The sequence below is a fragment of the Gadus chalcogrammus genome, chromosome 4, assembly GCF_026213295.1.
Source record: "Gadus chalcogrammus isolate NIFS_2021 chromosome 4, NIFS_Gcha_1.0, whole genome shotgun sequence".
In the NCBI taxonomy this organism is placed as follows: domain Eukaryota; kingdom Metazoa; phylum Chordata; class Actinopteri; order Gadiformes; family Gadidae; genus Gadus; species Gadus chalcogrammus.
This window is the reverse complement of record NC_079415.1, coordinates 11,184,293-11,211,650: the sequence shown is the minus strand read 5'-3', so window position 1 is coordinate 11,211,650 and position 27,358 is coordinate 11,184,293. Positions and strand designations below refer to the sequence as shown.

The following is a 27,358-nucleotide window of genomic DNA, read 5'->3' as shown; positions in this document are numbered from 1 at the left end:
CACACACACACACACACACACACACACACACTAAATGGTGGATGTTGTTGGGATGTACAGTATGATATGACGAACAAATTCATTCTCATATGATGAATATGCATACAATGCAACAGCAGCTTCAGATCTGTACTCTTCTATCCAGCAGCCCTCCGGTTAAAAGTCAAGTTGCTATTTTAGTTTCCATGTCTGACCTCTGGCCTTAGCATCCACGCTCCAGAGAGGAACCTGTTCTCATTGGCCATGGTTGCACGTCACTCAGAGCCAAGGGAGTCTTGTGACAGGTGGAAGGCCAGGGGAGGCCCCGGGCCACGTCCCAGCCGGCTATAAAAAGAGCTTGCGGCCTGTTAGAGGGTTGGAACTCTCCTGTGGGTCTGTTGTCTGCGCTTCAGCCGAAAGGTCAATCCCTGTCGTCTTCCCTTCTAAAAACACCCAGACCAAAACAACAATGGCCGCTGTCCACCGCCTTGTGATCGTGCGTCACGGCGAGAGCCAATGGAACCAGGAGAACCGCTTCTGCGGCTGGTTCGACGCCGACCTCAGCGAGAAGGGCATGGAGGAGGCGCGGCGCGGCGCCCTGGCTATCCGCGACGCCGGCATGAAGTTCGACGTGTGCTACACGTCGGTGCTGAAGCGCGCCGTCAAGACCCTGTGGACCATCCTGGAGGGCACGGACCAGATGTGGCTGCCCGTGCACCGGACCTGGAGGCTGAACGAGCGCCACTACGGCGGGCTGACCGGGCTCAACAAGGCCGAGACGGCCGAGAAGCACGGAGAGGAGCAGGTGAAGGTGTGGCGCCGGTCCTTCGACACGCCCCCGCCCCCCATGGACGCGGAGCACGCCTACAGCAAGATCATCAGCGGGGTGAGGGGGATGGCCGTCGTGGGGATGTAGGGAGGAGGAGGTGTTTTGCATGTGTATTGGAGGTGTATGCTGTTTACTTTGTGTATATACTGTATGTAATGTATGTTTGTACTGAATACTCAATGTATATACTGTATATATGGTTCGCTGGCTGGAAAACAACATGAAGCTTGACCGAAATGGAAGTGGAATCGTATAACTAATGGATAATAGTACTGTATGCATGTAATAACCAAAGTAATAGTACATATTTTGACGTTTGCAGTTTGAAGTTTAAAATGTTTAAATTTAAAAAGTTAAAAGATACTTTCAAAAGGCCAGACAAGGAAGATATCTATCAAGGTTCTAAAGTCACAGTAAAAGATTTAATGGTGGAAAATGAAGTGACAAATGAGCAACGAGGACCGGATGCTAATAACAATAAGACACAATAGGACACTCCGAAAAAGTCAGCAGGTGACACTTTCTCCCGCTAAGAGTCCCACCTTGTGACGCGGGGATGTGTGTGCTCCGTGCCGACCCCAGTCCAGGCGCTACAAGGGGCTAAAGGCAGGCGAGCTGCCCACCTGTGAGTCCCTGAAGGACACCATCGCCCGCGCCCTGCCCTACTGGAACGACGTCATCGCTCCCGAGATCAAGGCCGGCAAGAACGTGATTATCGCTGCCCACGGCAACAGTCTCCGTGGCATCGTCAAGCACTTAGAGGGTGAGTTGGACGAAGTGGTCGAAATGAACGTTTTTAAAAACACACCCACACAAAAACACACACACACACACACACACATATACGCACACACATTCTCAAATATTAGTTGTGTCTGTCTTGGATTCTCTGTGTCATATTCAGTAAGTTAGTTGGGGGGAGTATTCTGGGATATGAGTTGTGTCTCTCACGAGGAGGGTTTCTAGGTGCATGTGATGATGTGCAAATGGAGAAGTTTAGGTGTCACGTTTTAACTGAACTCCGACCTTATCATTGACCTTTGACCTCTCTGGCTTTTCAGCTCTAATTGAAACCAAGAGATGGGGTTGACATTTTATTTATCTTGTGTATGTGGATAAACATAGTATTTCAATGACATCCTATACACCAAACACATGGACATGCATGCATACACACAGGCACACAGTACACATTCCCAGATTACAGGGTCTAAAAATACCCCGGTGTCTCTTTCTCTCGCTCCCCCGGAGCTCGGACACTGGTAAAGGCCAGACGCGTGGTTTAGCGTTACAAGCGCGACCTTTCTGTGGTGAAGGTTGGCCATTTTCTAGCGGCAGTGGTGGCTGGATAAGGGAGTGGAAATAAAGAAATTAGAAACAAAAGACAATTATTTTGATTTAAACTTAGATTTAACAAAGCAATCTAGATGTATCTTTGCTCTACTGACTCAGGAGCACAGAGCAGCCAAGCAGAGGGGACAGTGTGAGATAAATGTATTCCAACATCCCATATTCAGGTTGCCGAGCCACTCTAAACCACAATGCAGTGAGGCTATATATTAGAAAGTTTGCTACATGGTCCAGGGACGCTAGTTAAGAAACTCTTTTTCACAGCAACTTGAAAATAATGGTGTTTTGGGTTATTTCCCTGCATGACAGCACCATTTTTCACAGGGACTTTACAACTGCACTTTTTCATTCCTGCCATCAATTCTGCAAAACACATTCTCACAGAGCATTTCAGTCACTTATAGCTCACAAATGGCTTTGGTATTTTGGCATTAAAATGCATAAAAAATGTTTTACATCTCAACTTCAGCATCTTTAAGTTACCAATCATTTGGAAGTGGTGAATCATGTTTTCCGATTTTCCTGTCTCCATGGAGCCCCTACGGAGACCCCACTTGTCTTAACCAACGGATCGCTCAGTGACCAAACCGAACCCACATTATTGCGAAACACCTCGTCTGCAAAGAACTTCTTCGGTCTCAAAAATAAAACCACTATATATTGTCCCCTTAACCAAGCCCCCACCGACTCTCCTGACCGACGCGTTCGTCTTGTTTACGTCTCTCCAGGCATGTCCGACGCCGCCATCATGGAGCTGAACCTGCCCACGGGGATCCCCATCGTGTACGAGCTGGACGCCGACCTGAAGCCCGTCAAGCCCATGGCCTTCCTGGGTGACGAGGAGACGGTGAAGAAAGCCATGGAGGCAGTCGCCGCCCAGGGCAAAGCCAAGAAGTAACTGCAAGAAGCCCTGCCGTTTGACCAACATGGAGGAACACCAAACAACCTTTTTTTTATTCCAAAAAGCACTTTCACTTCATTGTGTCGTTTTTTTCGAAACTCTTCATCTCATCTGCCTGTGTATCGTCCGCTGTGGACACTGCTGTCCATTCCATCTGGACATGAATGCAGTTCTGCCAGTGGGAGCTGTGTTTAAAGCTATTACAGGGCCTTCTGGTTGGACAGACTGAGGACAGGCAGAGTGACCTTGACCTGTCCTTGGTCCAGCTGTGTTTCACGACAAAAAAAAACTCCATGACACCAATCGATTTGGAATGCAGCCCAGACACACAGAAAATGCCACATTTGTCAAATCCAATAAAGTGAACTTTTTTGTGCTTGTCGTCCTGGTATTTCCTTTCGTTAATATATTTTATATGTAGTTATGTATTCCCCTGGTCTTTGATTACATTGTCATTATTATAATTATAAATTTTTCCCTGTCCTCTGTTCCTCTTATTTGTAATTCAGGAGTTTCAGCACAGTGTAGAGTGCTGTGTAATGTTATCTAGAGGAGAGAGAGAGTGGTAGAGGGAGGGAGGGAGGGGTGGAGAGTGGGCGAGAGAGGTAGAGGGAGACAGAGAGGGAGATAAGTCAATGGGTTCTTCCTGGCTGTGGTCCAGTGTTGCGGGAGAAGCAGCATGACTGTCTAACTTTCCTCCATTACAGACAGGACAGAGACCTCAGGGCACTGGCGTGGGGGGGCAAATGCATTGTGTGTGTGTGTGTGTGTGTGGCCACCTGCTTGTGTGTGCAAATGTATGTGTTTGCGTGCATGTGGAGACCAACTACGGTGTTTGTTTGTGTTTGTGCGTGTATGCCTGCGTAGGCACCCACTAAGGTGTGTTTGTGGGCATAGACTAAGGTGTGTACGTGCGCTCGTGTGTGTGCGTGCATGTGGGCACCAACTAAGGTGTGTTGGTGTGTGCGTGTGCATGTGCGTGCGTGTGCATGCGTGTGTGTATGTAAGAGAGCTAGAGAGGTAGCAAGACAGAATAGGGCATCACACTTAAAATCAATGCTGATTCATGCAGCCATAGCAGCCGATAAAACATCCCTTTGTCCTTGTCCTGGGGACATAAGTTGTAAATGTGTCATAAAATGCCACCCAAAGCAGGCTAATTCATTGATATTAACTTGGGCTTCGCAAACAGAACAATCGGCCTTCTGGGAACAGCAGACACAGTGACGAGAGGATGGTCAGATAACCTGATCCCTTTATTGGCCCGCAGGCACTTTGGTCAACCTGCTCAGCATATTGAAAGGATGGTTTCTCTTGCTCCACAAAGGGTTCTTCATTTCAGACCAAAAGGTCCACAGCTAATGATTTTATGAAACTATACAATACAAAATATACATTCATTTAGAAAACAAAAGGCACGGGACATTGATAGAATAATTATGACATTACAAATATTTGGTCACGAAGGTCTCTACATTAGATATAAATTAAATAAATACTAATAAATAGTCGATTCAAAGTTAAAAAAGATTGTGATTACATAAAATAGGCAATATTAAATGAATACATTAATGTAAGACATTTTACCCAGCCATCTTAACTCTTAACACTTTTTCAGAAGGTCTAATCAGAAGCCACATCTGCAGTGCCATCTTCTGGTGTATAATGCTTGTGCACTTGATCCTTCATTTGAGTGTCCACCTGCACAAATAAATGGGGTGGAAGCTTTGTGTTAGATAAAGACTTAAAGCTGCAGTAGGCAAGAAGACCAGATTTGAAAATAAATCTTCCAATCTTCCAAAAGAATAATAATTATGAACGCCTCTCTGCTCCATTCCTCCCTACGTTTCTCCACCATGGAGAAGTGTTGAATTCACACGACTGTGATTGAAAGGCGAGATGGATTCCCCCAACCAATCAGGGATGAGTTACCCAGATTTTTCAGAAATGAGCGGCCTAAAATCTAAATTGCCTCATACAGAGCCAAGTATGCAGTCAACCAGAACAGCTACTCCCAGCATTTTTCAATGGATACTTTGGCATTTGACAAAATAAACTAAAGTCATATCTCTTAAATCGTATTTACAGCATCTTAAAGGTGGACATATTGGTTTGGTTCAGTGACCAATATATTAAGTGACATTTACTTACCATGTCTGGGTTGGACGGAGGTTAGGTCTTGGGTAGACCCAAGGCTAAACCGACAATTAGCGCTATCAACGCCAGCAATGTTGCAACAACTGCAGCAATAATGATATACTTCTGCAAAATAAACACACATAATCAACGGTTATGGTTTTACAATTGAGAGTCATCGCCAAAGTCATGTCTAGCTCAACTGGCGGAGAACAGAGAAGGAGCTTTAGAGCTATTGGGGGAGTCTTCCACCAATGCTATGAATGTATACAGTCATGGATCTGTTTAATGCTTAGGACAAAAGCACCTAATAGTATGCTATCAATGTAAAGTAATGGGACGGTCAAAAATAAGTAGTTTGTGATTTCTCATTTCCTAGGAGGCCACAAAAAAGGTTGGTTAAAGATGCATTTAAAGACACTTCTCTATCTTCTAGTCTTGAAGAAATGCCTAACACCACTGTTATCTGCACTGTTGATGTTATTCAGCTATTGACTTAGGTGACGGTCAGTGACTTTTAAAACTTGTGATCACTGTTCATAATCACATTATAAAATCAACCATAACTCTTGCAACTTAAACAATTGTGTAAATTCTATTTTTTTTCTTATTTTGACAGGTCGCTTGGGAAGGTCAAACCCACTAACTATACAAACCATTTACAACATCACTGGGTTATACACCAATCACTCCAGTTATCTCCAACCAAATCCTGAAAGTCATCCATCCAAATGAATGCCCCTTTTCAAAGCCCAGCTCTTACTCTCCACAGTATTCAACATGAAACTTGGTTGACTGATGTTTAAGTATAGTTAACGTCAGTTAACTATTCTCATTCCATCAACAGACAGAACAAAAACGCTGGATGGTCAAGCAGGAAGCAAACATTCTAAATCAATACATAATGGTTTTATTTAACACACTTTTTTCACATTAGTTAGAGCAACAACAAAAAAATCAGAAGTAAAATGAAGCATCATAGCATAGCAAACCATGGATACAGCGAAGATAAAGAAATTACATGTATAAAGAAAATAGTTTGTCACAGCAATAATAAAGAACTTCCAGTGCTGTCAACATTTTCTTTGCTGAAATAGTTTGACCAGGGGGTCAAACTATTCCCATACAGAGTGTATGGGAGTCACTGATAAAGGGTTTTAACTGACAGCACCCACACAGCTCTGGTCCCAAGGCCTCAGGCTATTACCCTGCACGCCTTCTTCTTGTACAGCACTGCCTTCTTGGTTTCTCCTTTGGCAACGAAAATGTACTCTGCAGCGCTGCTCACGTTCTTCTCTATGTTATTCGTCAGGTTACCCTGGAGAAGAAGACAGGGTTCCTGTTTACATACTTCACAGGGAAATTGGATTGTCAAAAACACATGGCTCAATTCCATTGCATTTGCCCAAATCTTTAAACATATTAAGCAAATCAAACAATTGAGTGCAAATAGATAGATTATAAGCAGCACTACCAAACATTCTCACTTTAAATTATTATGCCAGCTGTAAACAGTTACACTTATTAATGTGCTCACTAATTAAGCCAAGATAGTTCATCAGCCCACTTTGTGTCAATAAGCTTGGCAAGAGTTGGATTCCTGGCCCACTGCCTCGTTCAGCCCACTTTTGACAGACAAGCCTCAGGTCAAATCAACAGTGGAAGTAGGACAGCACAGTTTCTGAGCCAGAAACCGGAAGCCAATCATATGTGTCTTTCGTCCTCATGAGCTGCAGCTCCTGCCAGGAAAGACCCAGAACTAGGATTCCCATTGGATCAGGGAGGTGTGGTGGTGGATGAGCACATGTTGGGGTCAGAGTGCAACACCTAGAGGTCCTCATTCAAACCACTAGTCTTGTAGCTGCGATGCCTGCATGACGAAGTAGCAAATGGCGTTATTTAAATGTTATTTCTACACATGGTACCTGGGTGTCTACCAGCACGGCGACGTCGGTGAACATCTCGTTCAGCTCTCTGATGCTCGACTCCAGGTCCATGATGTCATGGTGCCGGGACTCGATCTCGTTTAGGGCGTGACGCGTCGTTTGGGAGTCCTGGGCCACCTGCGTGGAAAAATTATCGGGTCGCAAATGTGTTGATTTGTAATGGAAAGCATTAATGAAAGCACTTAACTAGTCAGTAAGTGTCACCTGGAACAAATCCACTATACTCATCCATGCACAACACATGTTGGACAATAAGGGTCAGAATGGCCTTTAACTAGCCAGCATTTGTTACCTCACTGGAATGATGCTAGAGTTCACTATTACAGCCTAATATTGAATGTTTTATCAATGTGGTCATATATTCTTGGGACTGTGAATGAACATGTTAGTGGACATCTTTTGGGTTAGTATTAAACTTATAATTTTAAGAGTTCTTTAAATTATATTGTTAAATGTATTTGTGATATGTACAGGCAGATCATATCTTTACCCACATCAAATGTGAAGATTGAGGGATTGTCAGACTGCAAGATGGTCTCCAACTCTTCATTTGAAGTCACCTTTCCAGCTGAACAGGAAACAGGAAGTTAGGTCTCTTCCCAGTACAAAGTGGTCAACATCAACAGTGTGGGTTGTAAACGTTTGGTTCATGACTAGCCCAGTGTAAGCAACTCATTTACATTTTACATTTAGCAGACACTTTTATCCAATGTGACACACAAAAAGTGCCTGTACTGTCGGTACAGTAAGGATGTTCAAAGAACAAGGGTCAAGCCCAGGTTACCCATTTCCCTGTATGCAACAAAGATATCTAGAATAACACAATGCTAGGTACTATTAGTTGCCAGGACCTACAACATAAAATAAGTGTGCAAGAAGGGTGTTTTTAGGAGAGCAAGAGAGGACCCCTCATCATTAGTAACTAATGCAATAATAACCAATGCAATCAACGCTGGTCACTCTGACAAGCGTTGAAGGTGAAGAAAGGTTGTGAAAGCTTAATCCCTACTGCACAGCACCTTATTCACACCACATCTCTCCACCATTCTATTGTTTATTTAGTTCGTAGTATCATTCCTGTCTGTTGGTGCTTCTGCCTTTAATGGTTTGCAGATGAAAAGACAAACCAAAACAACGTTAAAAAAGGCAGCACTCATACTTGATACAGAGCATTCCTTTGTTTAATTCATAGCGTACATTCATCTGTATCTTCTGATACCAAGAGCAAAGTGCATTTTTTAAAACAGACATTATATGTAGGAGTGGCCTACAACACGAACCCGTGGCGCGGCCCCTTTAACAACACTGTGTAGCAGTGCTGTGGCGGTTATTCCCTTTGTATCCGAGGAACCGCTGCCGTAGCAACACACCAGCACGGGTGTCTTGTTACAACAGCTCATGTTATCTTCAGAGGTGAAGACTAGGGACACAACCCCCAGCCCTCAGAGCAAATACTACTCCCGCCAGGGAAATGAAAGGATTTGGATGTGTCAACATGGGACACGGCAGATGGTCATAGAGTGTGTCATAGTGTGTGTGTGTGTGTGTGTGTGTGTGTGTGTGTGTGTGTGTGTGTGTGTGTGTGTGTGTGTGTGTGTGTGTGTGTGTGTGTGTGTGTGTGTGTGTGTGTGTGTGTGTGTGTGTGTGTGTCATAGAGTGTGTGTGTGTTTTAACTCACTGATCTCAAGTTGTCTGAGGATTCGGTTCTTGGACTCATCCCTGAAGGCCACCTGTATCTTGCTGTAAGCCGTCATGGCCTCCACAAACTGCCGGGTCAGATCTGAGTGCTACAGACAATATTCAATAGGTGTAAAAGGTCTCAGAATTTCCTTGAAGAGTAGTATAATAAAATTAGGCCTTTATGCAACTAAGTAGCAAATGTTTCATAGATTTCGGCCATTTAGCGAGTGACAACGAAAAAAAGATAATCATGTTTTATCGCTATAGCTTTATGTCCTGTTTTACTTACAATACTATAGAATAAAGATTAACTCTGACTGCCACGTTATGCCATTTTCAAACCTTAATGCTGATATTTGAATGTGTATTTTATCGCTATAGCTTTATGTCCTGTTTTACTTACAATACTATAGAATAAAGATTAACTCTGACTGCCACGTTATGCCATTTTCAAACCTTAATACTGATATTTGAATGTGTATTAACGTATATAGTTAACTTTTTTTTACTAAATGACACAATGCAATCAAATGAAGGACCTGATTTTTCTGTATGCGTTGATCCACTGAGGCATTGTTTTCATTCTCATCAACAGACAAGCCTTGTTTGATCGCTGTGGGCAGACGCACGTACACACACATAAACAAGTGCACACACATACACACACATACGGTAGGGTGAGCCATGATTTGCCAGTTCTGCCAGTTTTCCCCGTTTCCTGTTTGACAGTTTGTACTGCTACTCACTTAGATGTCAAATACACACACAGAATAATTTAGGCTTAAGCTAAAGTTCCTTCCATAGAGCAGCCATTTCATGCTGCACTTTTCCAATTCAAAACAATGTCTACAATGTGGTTTCAGATAATGCAGTTTAAAAACAGGAGCAATCCTTACCTTTGAGTTCTGCCTGCACCAGGGTGGAGTCTCTCTTGATATCCTTGTTCAGCTCCTCCAGTTCATGCTTCTTCCCTGAGGAGGGTACACAAATTAAACCAGTCAAGTCAATGTCATTAAAGCAGGACAACCGGACGATGGAAGAATCTGAATCGAGTCACAACTTCCAACAATCTATTTTTTTGGTTTCCTTTTGTTTGATGTATGCCTTTCTGTGTGTATACATTATTGCGCTTAGTTCATATACATTGCTCAAATATAAAATCTGCATAGTCGTACACACTTACACACCGCTTCTTTTATACCATTTGCCACGCTGCCTTTCAAAGCGCAAAGGAGAAGATCCGGAAGATCCTTATACTAAATCGCAATCAAATCCAACCGTGAGATACTGAAATATTAAAACCCCTACTTTGCATCTTACGTATTCTACTACTTTGATGTTTGCTTCCATCTCAGTCTCTCTCGTAAGTCGCTTTGGATGAAATCTCCCACTTATAACTACATTTAATGTAAAGTGTTCATTAACCTGGTGTTTACACAACATGATCCAAAGAGGAAGCAAAAGTGGCACCGATACATCTGCAAGGCTAATAATCTTCAACATCATCCACTGCATGGAGCAAACCCTGGAGTAATTCCTGAGGCTGGTGACTCAAAACCAGTAGATGTTTGGGTCCAAAACTAATCACACTGGGGTTGCGAGGAGATATGAACCATTATGTGCTTCATTATATATTCTTATAATGGAAAACTTTTGCCACCGGCTATTTTCTTCTTCCTTATGGCATATCATGTTTGCAATGTGCTTTCACACTAAAATACTCATACAGAAAAATATTTCCTGCTAGATAAAAGTAAAGAAAGTGTACTTTATTGGACTTACGTCCGTTTAAATGAATGTAGAGTATTAGAAACTGAAGACTATATTAATTTGTCAACGTTACACAGCCTTTGTTATTATATGAGAAATAACCCCTCCAAAAACACCATGTGTAGACCTACAATTAGGCTAAGCTAGACAGAGCCACACCCCCACTTATTAGAAGGCCTTCACGGTCAACTGTCTATAACAACATACACCTCTCAGTCACTTGGCACCATGTTAGTAAGAAGTGTATTGAAGAAATTCAACCAGGTTGCCCTTAGAATATCGCCATTACAAAATAGGAAACAGGCATTACTCTGCCCCTTGCAGTTTCCCACCAGAGGTTAAGTTACGATATCAATAGTAGTACTGGTGGATCCAAGAGTACAGAGTTACCTTTGTGACGAACTAGGAGACACTACTCACTCTGCTCGGAGATCGGAGCGGACAGAATCTCATTGTGTTTCCTCCTCACTTCCTCTACATGAGAAGTGATCTTCAATATGCGAGACTGTACCTCTTTCACCTGCTCCAGACGAGACACACACACACACACACACACACACACACACACACACACACACACACACACACACACACACACAGTGTTTTGAGTGTAAATAACCCTTTTTCTTTTTTCATGTAAGCCTAGTAAAACATTACATGTCAGCAATTATGTACGCCTATACATATGAACCACTTACCTTCTTGAAAAAATCGTCCATGTGTGAACTATTCACTCGTTTGATGGACCCCTTGTCCACGTTTTTGCTGACCTGTAAAAAATGAAATAAAAAGTTAAATGCCAAACATATTGCAAAATCTTAACGTTTTGGACAGCGAGAGTGAACGAGATGAGCAACAATAGACCAACGGAAAACAGGCGTGTCAAGCGATAAATGAGGAAGACGGTGCAGCGAACATAGTCCAGCAACGGTATATACCTACTATCTACCTGCACAACAGGTGTGTTCCCCAACACTCACCTGGGCCAACTCTGCCAAACGATCCCTCATCGCGCGGACATGTGTCTTGAACATGTAGTATGTTTAGATTATTATTTGACGATATAGACTGCCAACAACCGTCATCAGAAACAGCCCTTTGTCACGGCGTCTACCGCTGCACTGGCTGGCTGCTGTATAATCAAGTACGCGTGCACGGTGCGCGCCCCCGTGAAATGGGCTACCCGAGGAGGGACACGCCTAGACCCCTCGTCGGTTATGCAGCTGAACAATAAAATAAGTGATATGTGTGCAATTGTATTATGTGTACAACTTTTTTCTCTGAATTAATTTCCTTATGCTTATTTCTAAAGTCTTAACTTATTGGTCAGCTTCGAGTTCCAGTCTTTCTTGTGTGAGTCAGCTCGAGCACATTATTATAAATGTTCACAATTTGGTGAAATATTTATCTCCTCCTAAATATTAAAAAAATATTGAACTTGAATTGCACTTCGAGTCAATAAAACAGAATTCAGAGTGAACGTTGTCACAGAGGCAGTATTTCGTATTTGTACCACTAGATGGCGACGTTGCTACACATACCCGATGGTCCAGACTGACTAACTACTCGCTAACTTTTCCTACACACCACACGCTAAACGAATGGATGTATAAAGTGAGCGAGGAAAGTGTAAAAAGTATGTATTACATTTTATGTGTTGAATATCTCTATAATCGTACTGAAACAGAACTGCCTTGCGATAGAGAATCCAAGGTTATGAGAGCCGAACCAACAAGCATGTCAACGGAAGTAATAGGGAAAATCTTTGGTTGATAGGAAATAATGGTTTGACTTTAGAGCTCCTTTTGGACAGAATGCTTTATTATTCACCGGGACCAGGAGGAGCTGCTACCCTGAAAACATGAGGCAGAACTAGCACCTGGACTGTTGTTTTTTCCTCTCCAAACCGTAGTCATTTCATTATGGCCGCCTTTAGGCTAATTAACTTAAGCTAATCTCACAGGCTTTACGTGTTGTCAGTCTCCATGCGCTAAACACAACACTATTCAGACTTGTTGGGAAACATTCAAAAGCCTAGCCAGTCACTGCAGTTTTGTAGGACGAAAAGCAACACAGTAGCATGAATCACACAAGAAATAAAACATCCATGATTATTTAAACGGTTCTTGGGTGTGTTGGGATTCCTAAAATAAGTTTGATATCAAAACAGGTATACTGTAAGACGAATTAAGCTAAATGGGGAACACAATTCTAGAGGACTATTTATTTTATAATATAAAGCTAAATCAGCCTATAGGAAAAAATAAGTCTATTGTGTGTTTTTTTGTGTGTAAGTTACTTTTTCTTTTTTTACTTCAGAACCGGAGGTGGGGGACAGTAAGGTAAACTTTCTGTTACATTTCACATTTACAAATCAGTTTAAGTAATTTCAAGTTTTCCTTTCTCGGTTCTTATCATTCTCAATAACGTTACACATCCCACTTATAGACCTAGGGGAACTAAGAAAGCACACAATATAAATATGCAATCTATATTTATATCGAACATTGCCGCGATTGATGCTGAAGGCACCTTCATAATGTTATAAACCATGAGACTAAACTCTAGATGCTTACGTTTCTATCTACATTTCTAATTAAGTTTAATTTCCCCCACTGGCAAATCTTATTGCTGCAACATCATTCAAAATAAATATAAGAAGTGCAATAGATATCCCAGAATCAAACTCAATAAACAACAAATCAACTGTACAAAACGCTATAGAATCAGATGGTCCACTGTGTGAAGAAATACAGATGAATCTCAGCGATTTGCTAATACAGTTATAACATTTCAGTTATAACAATGAATATACATAAATTAAATACTGTTAAGATCATCATTTGTCCTTTGCGGGGAATGCCTATTTCACATATGTTGGCGTAGTTTTATAATGAACCATGGGACTCTTCCTCTAAGGTTATAACTTTCAGTTATTCCTTCACACCCTCCGCTCTAGTCAACTGAACATAATTACTTGTAAAGTAGATCGGAGGAACACATAATGTTATTAAAGGCTTGGATTTACTCTCCTATCATTAGATTGTGTTGTCTCTTCGATCCAACAAGGAGGAGGCGGAGGAGTAGAAGGTTGATGAGGAGGAGCCGGAGGAGGAGGTGGAGCTGGACAGAAAAGGAGTTGGAGGGAATGCCCGGGTGACAGGTAACAGAGAGACACACATCCAAACATGAGAGGGAAAGATCCATTCTTGTCCAACAGAGTAATGCACTGAACTAAAAGGTGGTATACAAACACACTGTCGGGGATGGATGGTGTGCAGTGTTTGCATATACCTATTGATAAAAGCTGCCTTAGGAAAGTTTTTAATATAGAAAGTGAGGGTAGGGCATTTTCTTTTTTATATTTATTATCCCACAATGTTCTTTGATATTTAAGGTTTGATGTGGATGTATGTCCTGTCTCTCAACATCAGGGACCATGATTGAATTAAGTGCTTGCACTTTGTCATGTTTTTTTTCTATCCCTTGGGGATGTCTGTCTTCCAAATAAATCAAAATCAAAGATTTGACAGTTGTAAAGAGAAAGCAGAATCTAGCAAGATTTTGGAACGGATCAACCATTAAAGGGGCCGTTGCTCTCAGCTGTGGAGTAGCGTTGTGCCCTTCATGTTAACAGATGATTTTTTGAGGCTAGATACAATCTAAAAAGGTTGCATGGGTTTCATGACTAAAATGGTGAACTCCTGAAATACGATTGCAGGCAGGCGGAGGAGAATAAGTTTAAGGTTGTAACACAGTTTATTATAAAGTTGGAACTAATTGACCTTTAGTATACATTGAATTCGATTTGTTGATATTGCATCCTCCATTGAGCGCCAGATGAATTCACAGTTTTTTCTGTCCCCGAAAATGTGCCTTACCTAAATGGCTTTACGGTCGATAGGTGTGAAACGCCTAGGCTATACGTTTTGATGGAGTGAGGTATTAAGTGCTTGTGGCAGTTTTTTATTCCTTACTCTACAACCTTAGAAAGCAGGTTAGAGGAGCGCAAATGAGTAATGTAAAATAATGTCTCAACCACTATCATCATGCATGCAGAATACTGAGAATAAACATAAAGTATTATATATATGTCAAAGTCCCTCTGTTTGAGCTATAGCCAGATATATTGCTGATTTAATAATCCCTCTTATAGACCTAGCCTTAGCTACTCACGCAAAATATTGTGTAGCAAACCTGTGAAGGTCATTAGTCATCAATAGTCTACTAGTTGAATATGCCTATTAGCCTCATACTGGGTTAGTTAATGGCCGTATTGTGCATTATGTGTTTATTATGGTAAAATAGTGATATGTCAATGATTTTATTACCTCCCTTCTGCAGAAGAAAGCGTATTATCTCAAAGCACATTGAAACAGACTTCTCCTTCTACGTTTGATCCGTACCCTAAACCTCAATGTTTTGGGGAGAGATGTTACTCAACCCTAATAGCGAAAGGGCTAGTGATGGTGAGATGGGGAGATATTTATGGTGTGAAGTAGGGCTGGGCGATATGACGATATCATACCGTGGACGATATGAAAGTGTCTACCGGGAGAGATTTGGCCATATCGTTTATACCGTGAGAGAAAAAAAAAAAAAAATAATAATAATAATTTTTTTTTTATATTGCACTGCACTGACTGAAGCAAGGCAGGTGTGAGACTCACCTGTTAACTTGAAAAAAAATCTCATTTGTATTGAAGAAACAGTTCTATTTTTACCACCAGCTATTTGCACAGCACATAACTTTATTTTATAAGTGTATAATTAGTATTTAAAATATTTGTGTGATGCTGTGATTTTTATTTTATATTACACTGCACTGACTGACAGCCAGGCAGGTGTGAAGCACACCATTACAATTTTTTTTTATTTGTATTGAAAAAAACAGTTCAATGTTTACAAGATGTTTGCACTATATGACACTGCAGTTAATGACAGATTGTTCGCTACTTACTCCTTTGTAAGCATGGAAATTCAAGTTCAAAATAAAAGAAAAAAATGATCAAATGTGAAGTATGGTTATTTTAAGCCATTTATTATTTTAATTTACTTCAAAAATACCATATCGTGATATATATCCATATCGTGATATAAAATTACTCATATCATGATATAAGATTTTGTCCATATCGCCCAGCCCTAGTGTGAAGAGATTTGGATAGGTATATAGCTAGTGAAAGTGAGATGGGGAGATATTTATGGTGTGATAGTCATTGGCATAGTATCGTGTAAGTTTACACTATCGTTTTCATTTAAACATTTCAGACTTGCTCTGATAATAAAGTATTATCGTATCGTAAGTGAGATGGGGTTGATATTAATTATGTCATCCTAGCACGGTGAGGGTCAGTACATGGCCCAGAAAGGAGCACTACCTCTTTAAACCTAAACTGTGTCCTGCATGCGTTTTAGGAATGGCGGTAGATCCTATCCAGTCTGTGCAACAATTGGCAGCGAATTAGCCATTATCCCTTAATCACAGTTACAGTCTCAAAGGCCTTAACAGACCATATATTCATGACACCCCCCTTTCCCTAGCCAGAAAGTGGGCAAGAAAAAACACCCTCCATTAGCATGGAAGAACTCTCTAGAAGGAATACAGAGTGGGGATCCCTCCTTCTACGGATGGTCAGGAGTGCAATGGATACCACAATTGACATATGTACTAATACAAGCAAACTTTTGCTGGTATATTTGCTTGTATTACTATTAGTTTAATAAACATTTTGTTTATTAAAGGAGAACATAATTCCAAGTTGGTGTGCATCAGATGACTCCCTTTCTAGGTTAAACACATGCTTCACCTGTTAGGCCCAATCCCATTTCCACCCCTTACCCCTTCGCCTTCCCCCATCCCCCTTGTTTTGAAGGGGGAAGGGGAAGGGGAAGGGGTAAGAAAAAAATGGGAGGCCCAATCCCATTTCTACCATTTACCCCTTCCCTTTACCCCTAGAAATGGGATTGGTGGGATTGGGCCTAAAGCCCAATCCCATTTCTACCCTTTACCCCTTCCCCTTACCCCTTCCCTTCAAAACAAGGGGGAGGGGTAGAAGTGGGATTGGGCCTAAGTGTCTGTTGTGACATACCCGTCCTCTGTTGCTTACCTGGGCAGACTGTTTACAGGAAAGCGGCCAGCCCTGCTCCACAATAAAAATTGCATTTTCATAAGAAATCTGTGTGGTTGTCAGTGCAACGAGCTAGTCAAAATCATCGGTGATTAATTATAATTGTTGTTTACAATATGGCGTGTTTAACTCTAGGCGGGGGATGTGATTACCTAACATATTCCCGAGCAATCTCCCTGACAGCCATCACATTGGAGAAATGAGAAATTCGCTGGGAACATTGGTTTCCTGCAGAGCGTGTGCTCGCGTCTGGGTGTCGCTCCATAATGCATGATGAACATTATTGGTCTGCTCTGCAGCGGGCCAGCAGACTGACAGAGTGCAGGGAGAGAGGGAGAGAGAGAGAGATAGGGGGAAAGAGAGAGAGAGAGGGGGAAAGAGAGAGAGAGAGAGAGAGCGAGAGAGAGAGAGAGAGAGAGAGACTCAGGCATTTACTGAGCAGTTGAACTTCGTCTCTTTAAATGATTGCCGGGTGAAGCTGCCTCCACACATGTACAAACTAGGCAAGTTTACCGGATACCCAGTATTTTTAAGTAGCAGTAATCACTACAAGGGGAACGGCGGTTGCATTCGTAAACCATGCATACGTATCCAGTGGGCTTGACACTACACATCATTCACACTCTGAATGATGAATATTAGAATGACATGCAGCCAGTGCATTGACACCACAATGAAGGAATATTAATTACATACATATGTACATACATACATGTCCAATGTCCTTGAAACCACTCTGGATTAACATAAAATAGCAAATAAATATGCAACACACGTGATTTGCTGTATTCTATGCATACTTGGACAGAACACAGTACATCACTTCAGCACAGGGCCTTCATCGCTTCTAAGAAGTAAGTGTGTAACATGGGATGAGGATGATGAAGATGATGATGATGACTCTAGCAAGGAACTATGGTTCATGTCGGATTTCTCATATCTGACAAGATAAGGACTTGTGTGTGTGAGTGTTTTTATTATTTTATTCATTCAAATTTCATCCTGCATGACACTCTACACCAAGAAGCATGTATGCAGACCCATTGACTGCATCAAACAACACTGATGCTAACGGAGACTGTTCTCTTGACTGCTAGTCCTCTAAATCAGTGTCTCTCTTTTCACTAGATAGTGTGAGGGGAATTGAAAGGTTTGCAGTGTTTCATGTATTTATAGTGACCGGCAGTATGAGGGTTGGAGTGCTCATGTGTTAGTACACAAACACAATCCCTGTCCCTCTTTGTTCTGCTCAAGTAACTGGGCCAGGGCGTGTATTTGCTCTATTTGTCTGCTGTATGTCCTTTATATATTCTCTATATTTTCTAACATGAATTCTCGCCACTTCTAGATTTCTGAACAAAAGAAGGTTTGATAAGTGGATGATAAACAATAAGCAACCTTCCCAGTGCGGCAGTAGTTCAAGTGTGAACGTTGAAATGGAGTCTCTGGAGGTTTACTTCAACTAAAAGAACAACATTGTCGATCTCAGTTAGCTTGGAGGTAAGCTTTGGCTTATTGTCACTGAGTTTGAGGATGAAACAACAGCTCAATGTTATAATAAACAAGGTTCCTTTAAGTGTGAACACAAACGTTGAGGAGAGTAAAGCAATGATTCACTATAACCTGCACTGTCGGTTATCAAATGACGTTTCTCCTTGATATTCCAGTTGTGCAATGTTTACACAACAAGACACAATAAAATGTCCTAGTTTCCAAATGTCACTGTACTGTCAACCATCTTCTAGCTGTAACACCTTTTAAATGTTCTCAAGTAAAGCAAGTAGTATTTTAAGGAAATAATAAGGGCAAATTCTGGCTGGCATGCTGATGGTGGTGTTGGTGGTGTTGGGGGTGTGATGCCCGACGTGCATATAAATGAAAGAAACGACAACCACAAGCAGTCAAATGTTGTGGTGACCTGCAGAGCCCGGCCATAGCCCACGGCCAAATCAATAGTTTGTTTATTGAGCGAAGAGGGCATGCCTCGATTCTGTTTTCCATATCTTTTCACACCCTCTAATTGGACTCTTTCTATCAACACAAATATGATTGCGAAACTCTAAGTTGAAAGAGTCATGTTGAACGCCATCATTATGTCTGGTCTTCAGAACCACTTCATGAGTCCTTTAGCACTCAGACAAATGGCAGTTATACCTGCATTTACCTGCACCAAGACATGCATATCGATGGTTTCTTGAAATGTCGAACATCCAGCTCAAATGACACACTCTACATCTCTATTGCTAACATTTTTGAACTGCACTTCTGGGTGCTGTAGTTCTTCCTCATCAACGTCCTCTTTCCCTCCACAATTGTGGTTGTCGTTAAAGTATAAGTGGTATCGGTGGTAGAGGTCAAAACCTATTTAGGACACAAAGTTAATATCCTCCGAATATTGTGTTCCATGTCCTAAACATATCATGTCTCGAGACCTATTCAAAGTCAATTTCTGAAAATGTAACGTCAAGCAATTATCTTAGAAAAAATGAATAGCATGTGATTTATTTTAGGAGAGAGAAAAAGGGGATCATCTAGAAACCTAAGGGTACTGAGATGATCACCTGCTTCTCAACAAGTCTGTTCTTGGTAAGCTGAAATAAGAAATTCTCTTCCTTTTGAACAGTTTGGGTTTTAAATGGGTAGTTTTTAGTTTCCCACCAGATGTCCCCAGCTGTTCTTTTCCTCCTCGTTATCGCTGGTTGAATATCACCTGTATTAAAGGTCCCACGGCATGCCACCAGGTGTGGTGTGATTAGCCGCTACCGTTTTGGAAATCTGCCCCTTATGACATCACAGGTGGGCGTGTCCACCTAGATGTGTGACGGATAGATGAGCAACGTTTGCCACAGTCCACTGGGTAGGCTGGTAGACTGATCTATCCAGCACACATCTAGGTGGACACGCCCACCTGTGATGTCATAAGGGGCAGATTTCCAAATCGGCTTCTACCGGCTAATCGCACCACACCTGGTGGCATGCCATGGGACCTTTAATCACTAATTGGGTCCACCAGTTCCATTTGTTTAGGTCCTCAGTTTCATTGGCCTCAGGCCAATGAAAACCCAGTTTTTATCACAGAATACAATTATTTTAAAAACTCCGGCCAAAGTGGAGATTTCTGATAACGCCGGTTATGTGTTGTCGTGTCAACTGGGAGAAACTGGGTTTTTGGTTCTCAAGCGTCACATTATGCCCCAGTAAAATGCTTAACGTCATGTGAGCGCCCTTGTTTTCAAAGGCACAGGACGTCGCTTGTGTTATTCGTTGTTAATTCTGAGGATTCTGATTGGATTGCATGGCTTTATCCTTCTCCCTACACTGCCGCCCATAGGTTTGGCATAGTTATAATGGCGCTCGACGGCGTATTCATGTGGGTTGATGTCTATTACAACTTTTTTGAAAATGGAGGGGGGGAAATATTTGTTTCACTAAATACCCTGCTATGTATAAACGTAGCCTCACTCTCCGTTTCCCTGTCTGTAATGCCAGGATCAGACAACACAACATATCTGTCTTTCACGACGGTCACCGGGACATGGGCCGGAGACGAGCTACACCAAACATAGAGCACAATGCTCTGTCTTCATGACTCGGCGACAAGCTGAGGAGAGGCCGATAGTCAATTGATCAACGTCAGTGCACAATAGGGATGGGCAAAACAATTATTTTCCGGTAATCAGTTTTTTCAGTTCCCTTCACTATCACGATTCGTTCCTTTGATTCGTTCCTTTGATTCGTTCCTTAAGTCAAACGATCTGTTACGTCATTTGTCAGGGAATCGTAAATTATGGAATAAAGGTTAATCAACATGCATGTAGCCTACTACTTTCTAATGTTCTGGTGAAATTACCCAATAAGTGGAAATATTAAGCATATATATAAAGCACATACGTGCCTTTTTTTCATAAATATACTTAATACATAATGGGGTGAAGTAAGAATTAAATGGCGTCTTCCAAGTAGCGCTAATAGGCAGTGAAGCACGTAAGCAAGCAGGAGCAGCACCATTGTGCGAATTCCCTCCTAGACTGAACGAGACTCGTAAAGGTAGGTAAAAACAATACAATTTATTAAATTATTAGCAATTGTGATGTAGAACATAATAAAAGTAAACCATAAAGTGCTTGCATGATATTGAAGCCTACAGCCAACAACTATTTTTAGTTAACTTGGGGCCTGTGGTGGTGCCTTATCATTTGTTTACCCATGGGCAATGGCAACGCAATTGCTACCTGCTGTAGTACTCCCATTGGCTGAATCGTTGAGAACGTTTTAGACTCAATCAATATAAGTTTGCAGGGAGACGAAGCTCTGTTAATTTCTATATTTTATTTACGTGACCATATTTTTGTTTTATGGTTAAACAAAAAAAGAATCAGTTCTCTTGTTTTGGGAATCCGTTCTCGTTGTTCACCTTCGGGATTCTTTCCTTCTGGCCGATTCGTTCACGACCGACCCATCACTAGTGCACACGTAGTAGTAGGAGTTGTCAGTCAACACGAGAAAAGTCCAAATATTCAGGCTAGACATTACGCCCACAAAATCGTGTTGTAATATGGCTGGATTTGTGTAGTCTGATCCTGGTTGGATTTAGATGGCTTAGATGGCTAATTTCAACCAAATTTGAGTTTTGGGTAGTTTTGAGTAATTTGCTTCAACCTCAAGCCTCAACATTTTGGCCTCAATCACATGATTAATCCCTTTTTGCTGGTCGGGGTCTCGGTGAGACTGCCGGTGGTGCTAGTGGGGCTGGTGCAGGTGGGGGTGGCGCTGGCAGGGTGCTGGTGGGGGTGGCTGAGCCCCTGGGTCCTGTTCCTCCCCAGCTCTGGAGAGGAAGCAGGTGATGGATGGACTGCAGCCTCCGCAGGTACCTCTGGTATTCCACAGACGTGCTTAGAGCGGTGACGGAGGATAACGGAGATCCGTTAGGAGTTCAGTGAACCTCCAGGACCCTAGGAAACGTCAGCCGTCACAGCGGCAGTCGAGGGACGCATAGGGAGGAACTTTCAGGCTGATGGGTGTCCTCTCCCCTCGAGGGGGACCGTGCTGAATTGATAATGCACCAGGGCTCACTTTGTATTACTGTATCTGTGCGATATACTGGATCAGTGTGCACTGTACTAATTAGCTTGTTTATCATCAGTGGGTGGTTGAAATTCTTTGAACCTGTATAAAACTCACCTGTTTTGTCTGCTGTGGATGCTGTGGATGCGAGCGGCATATTTTGAACAACATTTCAGTGCGCTCATCATTAGTTTCGAGCCACGGCACATCTTGGAGCCACTTTTTGGAAAAAACTATTTTCTTCTGCTCCGGCTCCATTTGCCTTTTCTTTGCAGGTGGCGAAACGCCGAAGTAGCTGCTCAAGATATTTAGTTTTCTTTTCAACATTTCCCATAGTCCCATTCAGTGGTGACAAGATAAATGTGTTTTGTTTTGATGACCTGAAAGTTAGTTATGCAAAAGCGTGGTAGTGACAAAAGTAATGTTACGCATCCCTGATTATGAGCGCATGCGTACTTGCATACCAGTTATGTGCACCCCTGTTTATAGTATATATAGTTACATTTCTAAAACATATGCAAACTAGTGTCACTGTTGTAAAAGGGAGATGGGTGTTTGAAGACGTCAACACTAGATGGCAGTGTGGTTTGAAGTGTTCAGGCTATTTAGAGAGGTAGGAAATCATCCTGCAGAAGTACAGCCAACCAACATCAGATTAATTGCAGTTGTCGGTTTTTTCGCTGGCTGGCTAATGCGGCAATATTGAGTCCCAAGCGAATTCCACTGTCTGCACTCGATGGATGGATGAATACCTTCATCCAATCCATATACCATTTACCATTGACACAAATAACCTCTAGTTTATGCATGCTTTGAATGCACCACCTTGACATTTTTTGCCCATAAAGCCGGAGGTTCAACTTACATAAGCAAGCATGTGTTGAATGAATGTGCACAAAGTAGCCACGGAGTGCATTTCATGATCCACTGTGGAGAATGCTGTGTGTTTGTGTTTTTTAGTGTGTGTGTGTGTGTGTGTGTGTGTGTGTGTGTGTGTGTGTGTGTGTGTGTGTGTGTGTGTGTGTGTGTGTGTGTGTGTGTGTGTGTGTGTGTGTGTGTGTGTGTGTGTGTGTGTGTGTGTGTGTGTGTCTGAATGCTTCAAAGGAGCTACCTTCCTGGGAGCCTCATGGCTGAAAAGTAGTGATACTGAGGCAGTGATACTAAAGCCTTGTACCCTAAACATGACTCTTGAGATGAACAGAAATACAACAGTCGAGCTGCAGTTCTATTTCTTAAGCAACGCTTGAAGGTACTGACTTTAGTAAATGATGACCATTTTTATGACCTAATTGTTGTCCTTTCTGATTTTCTTATTTTTCCCCCTTTGTATCTTGTTGTGGTTCTTGTTCTTGTTCTTGTTCTTGTTCTTGTTCTTCTTCTACTTCGTCTTCCATATGTTGACAGAGATACATAATATAACTGCTGTGGGGACCGAAATCCTTTCATATGTCCGTACCCTTGTGCGAAAACATGGACGGAAAGAAGAAAATAATATTTGCCGTCCCCTTTTCTGGTGAATTATGGGCTGATCAATTGAGCAGGACTCATGAGTTGTGTGCATTATTAGTCTAAAAGTAATATTGTCCCGAGTCCATTCCAAATCCTCACCATAATAATAATAAGATTAATGAGCTGCGGCCTCATCCATGTGTTCCACATAAATACGATAAAACAACACAAACAGCGTCAGAATCCAGGGTCCCAAAGGAGAAGCATTAAATCAACCAAAATAATACATGGAAAAAAAGAAAAGAAATGAAACACTGCTACTCAGTCACAATGAATGCCTCGCTTTGAAAATGCAGGAGACATTTGATATCATAAACCCTAATAGTATCAGGACAAGCGGGAGGGGGGAACCCATCCCTGAAGATCAATCCAGAATATTTTCCTCTGTGTGTTTACTTGCATCCACTCAAGTCGATGCCTTTCATTACAAGGGAAATTGCTTACAACATAAATAAATAAATATATAAATAAATGCAATTAGTGACGGTGAGCATTGGGACTCAACTCGTGTGTTGCCGCCGACACGTCTAAATGAGGGCTACCGCCCGGGTGTAATCTAGATACCGCGCAGACACAAGCGGAAGGTGAAACGGATTCATGTGAGAGGAAGCCATGTATGCTTGTACAGACTGGTGATAGAAAATCGCTCCACATAACAACAGCAAACCACCTACTCCTGAAAGTTATAATATCATTAGTGGGATACCGTCACGATCACATGTTCCTCGTCTTGGTCCGGTCTTGACTGTATGTGGACACTGATTAGATGTATGTGTGTTTCAGATATTTCATGTCTAGCAGAAGTCAACTGTACATCTTTCAACATCATTGAAAGATGCCTACGTTTATCGGGACTTCTTCTGTATTTGCACTCATTTTGGATCTTGTTTTTCTCATACACTGCCTTCACAGGTTGTTGTTTTTCTCTTAGAACACCTTTCATTCGTTCTTAACCCTAATTGATTTTAAGAGGCACTCTTCTCTCCTGGTTCGTGGATGATGTCATGTGTAGTGGGAACATGTGATTGCTGCATGGTTCCTGTGATGCTCCGCTGGGGCTTGTGCTCCATCACTATAATTACAGCCAAGCGTTCCCATCTTTTATGTATTGGTACCACAGCGCCCCACCAAACCACTAATTATAGGGCAGCCATCGTTTCCGTGTCAAAGATATAAAGAAAGTTTATTTTTCCTAAACTTTTTCGAGTCTAGGAAATATTTATTAGTGGGCTGGTAAACCCAAAATTGTTGTTTTAAAACATGGTAACATATCTTAACATATTAATCTATGCCCTTTAGTTACTAAAGTAAAACTAAAGTTATTTTAGTGTACAAGGATATAAAAACAAGTGTAAAACTTGTGTAGAATCCAATGTTTGTGTCATTGTCTGCCAGCATCTGTTGGAACTCAGCATCTCCGAACTCAAGTTGCGTTATCTTCGTGACGTCAAAGTGCCTATTAACTACACAATTCAATGTCATGACCAAGGGACAACGGCATTGAGGTGTGCGTGTGTGTGTGGAGCTCTGTCTGGGCACCGTTTGATGTTGATTGATGTGTTCGAGAGAGGGTTTAGCTTCTCAGACCTTTGTAATATAACAACGTTACTAGCTTGAAAGAAGGATTTTAAAGTTGTTCTGAGTCAAAACCATGGTGATAACCCTCCTCCTCCTTAGAACTCTGAGCCCAAAACCCTATTTTATCTCAGTGTTCTAATGTGGGCTGAAGCAGAGGGTACACTTACACTCTAAAGCTTTTATGGTAGTCTGGGGTATGTTATACGTATGGAGAGATGAAGCGATTAAGGCTGCATATTTTACCCCCAGGTTTGAGGTTGAATAGTCATTACGAGACTAAATCTATCCATTTGTGACATCACAAGTGTGAGTGCCCACCCAAATGCTTGATGGCTAGATCGAGGGTAGTACGGTTAAGTTTATTCACCTCCCCGGTTGACTGTTAAGCAAAAGGTAGGCTGGAGTTCATCTTTCCATCATACATCCTGCTTAACAGTCCCACTTGTGATGTCATAAGTGGATACGATTCGTAAATAATGACTCATCAACCTCACACCTGTGGTAAAGTGAACCTTAGTACCATTAACATAAGATCTTTTCATCTTCCCTTCCAGTTCTCCCACTTTGTTTTTCCTCCTCGAAACGGACCAAGGCCATGATGTTCAATCTCCTTCATCGACCGGTGTCATCAAAAGGGCTGCCAATATCCTGTCCTTCTTAATTCGTGTATGTACATGTCTGCCCTCTCCTGCAGCGCACTCTCCCCCATGCATAATGTATTTGGCCCCTTAGTGAGATGACAAGATGGTGGAGGAGGAGCAGGCAGAGCAAGGGCATAATCATAAAAAGCCCAACAGGGATGATTAATGTCCGGGGTGTCGAGGCTCAGAACAAGACAAGAGGGCTGAGGTTCACATTGAGCACTTCTGAAGGATCGTTAACCCCAGCCGCACACACACACACACACACACACACACACACACACACACACACACACACACACACACACACACACACACACACACACACACACACACACACACACACACACACACACACACACACACACACACACACACACACACACACACACACACTCAAACGAGGTGGGCCGTGGCTGTTCATGTCCCGGATAAACGTTTGTCAGATCCCACCTGCTGGTGGCAGTGCGCGTGTGCGCTCCTCTCATCCCTAATCCCTAATCCGTTGGCTCCCAGTGGAGATGCGGCTGCGGCCCGCTTTGATCCCTGTCTGACGCTCTCTAAGGGCTCCTTGATGTGTGACGAGGGTCCAGGTGTCAGGCTCGGATGGTGCGTTCGGAGCAGAGGCAGAACAGGCAGCCCGTGCTTTCCAGTAAACACTTGGTTGTTTGTTTCGATTCCTACCACAAAGCTGGCGGTTACCAAGATCGGACTTGGACGACAAATGCGATGAGTCTGAAGTGTGTTTTTAGTGTGATAGGCAGCCCCAGTCCAGTCCAGGTAATACGCTGAACTGTTTTTGTTTGGATAAATACACTGGAGAAAAAGCAACGATCAGGTCTATCCTGAACTTTGTAGAGGTTCAGGAGTCGATTTCTTATCTAAAGATATCTAAATATATATTGGCAATTTTTTATTGTCCTCTTGCTTTGTGCCATTAAAAATAACAAAAAGTGAATACGTGATGCAACCCATTTGTGGAACTGTAAACAAAATTTAAGTCCACACAAAAGAAAGAATTCTGATATAGATAATATAATATTTTAATATATTAGCATTTATATAGAGCAGAATTCAATACAAAGGTAGAGTGAAGTAAATCACTTCTACATATTATGATCTTCGTCATTGAATTTTCATGCTCTCTCTTCCTCATATTTGGCTGAGCAATTTTATTTTTTTCGTTATATCATCAGTATTCAAACTTCAGTAAAGTGTTTAAAGGACATATCTTTCCCGTAAGACTAATCAAAGCATACAATTCCATATTCCAGACAGTATTGGATAACCCAGTGTGTGTCTTGAATGCACACTTTAACATTTCTGTGGTTTTGCTTGCATACATCTAACAGTGCGTAGATCAATCTCAACATTAATGAGAACACAGGAGACCCTGTTACATTCAGCCGGTGAACAGAATAGTAGTAATTGCTGCCCTGAGCTTAAAACCCTATTTCTATTACGATCCCATATAAATGTTGCATGCCTCCCTGGTTATTAGGCTGGTGCCATCGATCGTGTGTCTCCACTATCCTCCTCCCTTGAATAGATGATAAGGTCACGCTGTGACCTTGCATATATATATATATAATTGGTTCAACATATAATTTAAGACGCACTTTCGGGTTGATTTGAACCCTGCAGTAAAGACTCCCAGTACTTGGTCCTAGTTGTTAAGTGAATGACTGTAATTGTGACAGATTGCTGATGGTATCTGGTTGTGTCGCTGTGGCGTGCTCGCTCGGCTAGCTGCCTGAAGCGGACCACCCGTTGTCGCTCACCCTGCGTGGGGCGGGGCGGGGGGGGGCACACGCATGAAAATGATGCAGTATGGAACCGATACG

The 27,358-nt window shown here is 42.1% G+C and overlaps 2 protein-coding genes and 1 long non-coding RNA gene across 5 annotated transcripts in view; 2 read left to right on the top strand and 1 right to left on the bottom strand.

Moving 5' to 3' along the window:
* The first annotated feature begins 348 nt into the window (after nucleotides 1–348).
* pgam2 (phosphoglycerate mutase 2 (muscle)) lies at nucleotides 349–3,435 on the top strand. Its single transcript, XM_056589462.1, has 3 exons — nucleotides 349–865; nucleotides 1,391–1,571; nucleotides 2,887–3,435. Exons 1-3 carry the CDS (start codon nucleotides 449–451, stop codon nucleotides 3,054–3,056), a joined length of 768 nt encoding a protein of 255 aa, XP_056445437.1. The 5' UTR covers nucleotides 349–448; the 3' UTR covers nucleotides 3,057–3,435.
* An 881-nt stretch (nucleotides 3,436–4,316) lies between these two features.
* On the bottom strand, nucleotides 4,317–11,745 carry LOC130381750 (syntaxin-2-like). The gene is made up of 11 exons (XM_056589494.1): nucleotides 11,572–11,745; nucleotides 11,290–11,361; nucleotides 11,012–11,111; nucleotides 9,718–9,792; nucleotides 9,361–9,434; nucleotides 8,820–8,928; nucleotides 7,636–7,709; nucleotides 7,121–7,258; nucleotides 6,403–6,513; nucleotides 5,211–5,321; nucleotides 4,317–4,760 (listed from the first exon to the last, which is right to left on the bottom strand). Exons 1-10 carry the CDS (start codon nucleotides 11,623–11,625, stop codon nucleotides 5,232–5,234), a joined length of 897 nt encoding a protein of 298 aa, XP_056445469.1. The 5' UTR covers nucleotides 11,626–11,745; the 3' UTR covers nucleotides 4,317–4,760; nucleotides 5,211–5,231.
* Nucleotides 11,746–12,115: 370 nt separating this feature from the next.
* Nucleotides 12,116–27,358, top strand: part of LOC130381759 (uncharacterized) — a 31,241-nt gene continuing 15,998 nt past the window's right edge. For all 3 annotated transcript variants that reach the window (XR_008895461.1, XR_008895459.1, XR_008895460.1), the window contains exons 1-4: nucleotides 12,116–12,227; nucleotides 12,911–12,933; nucleotides 13,634–13,754; nucleotides 25,428–25,539. This is a non-coding gene — a long non-coding RNA (uncharacterized LOC130381759). The remainder of the gene's footprint in view (nucleotides 12,228–12,910; nucleotides 12,934–13,633; nucleotides 13,755–25,427; nucleotides 25,540–27,358) is intronic.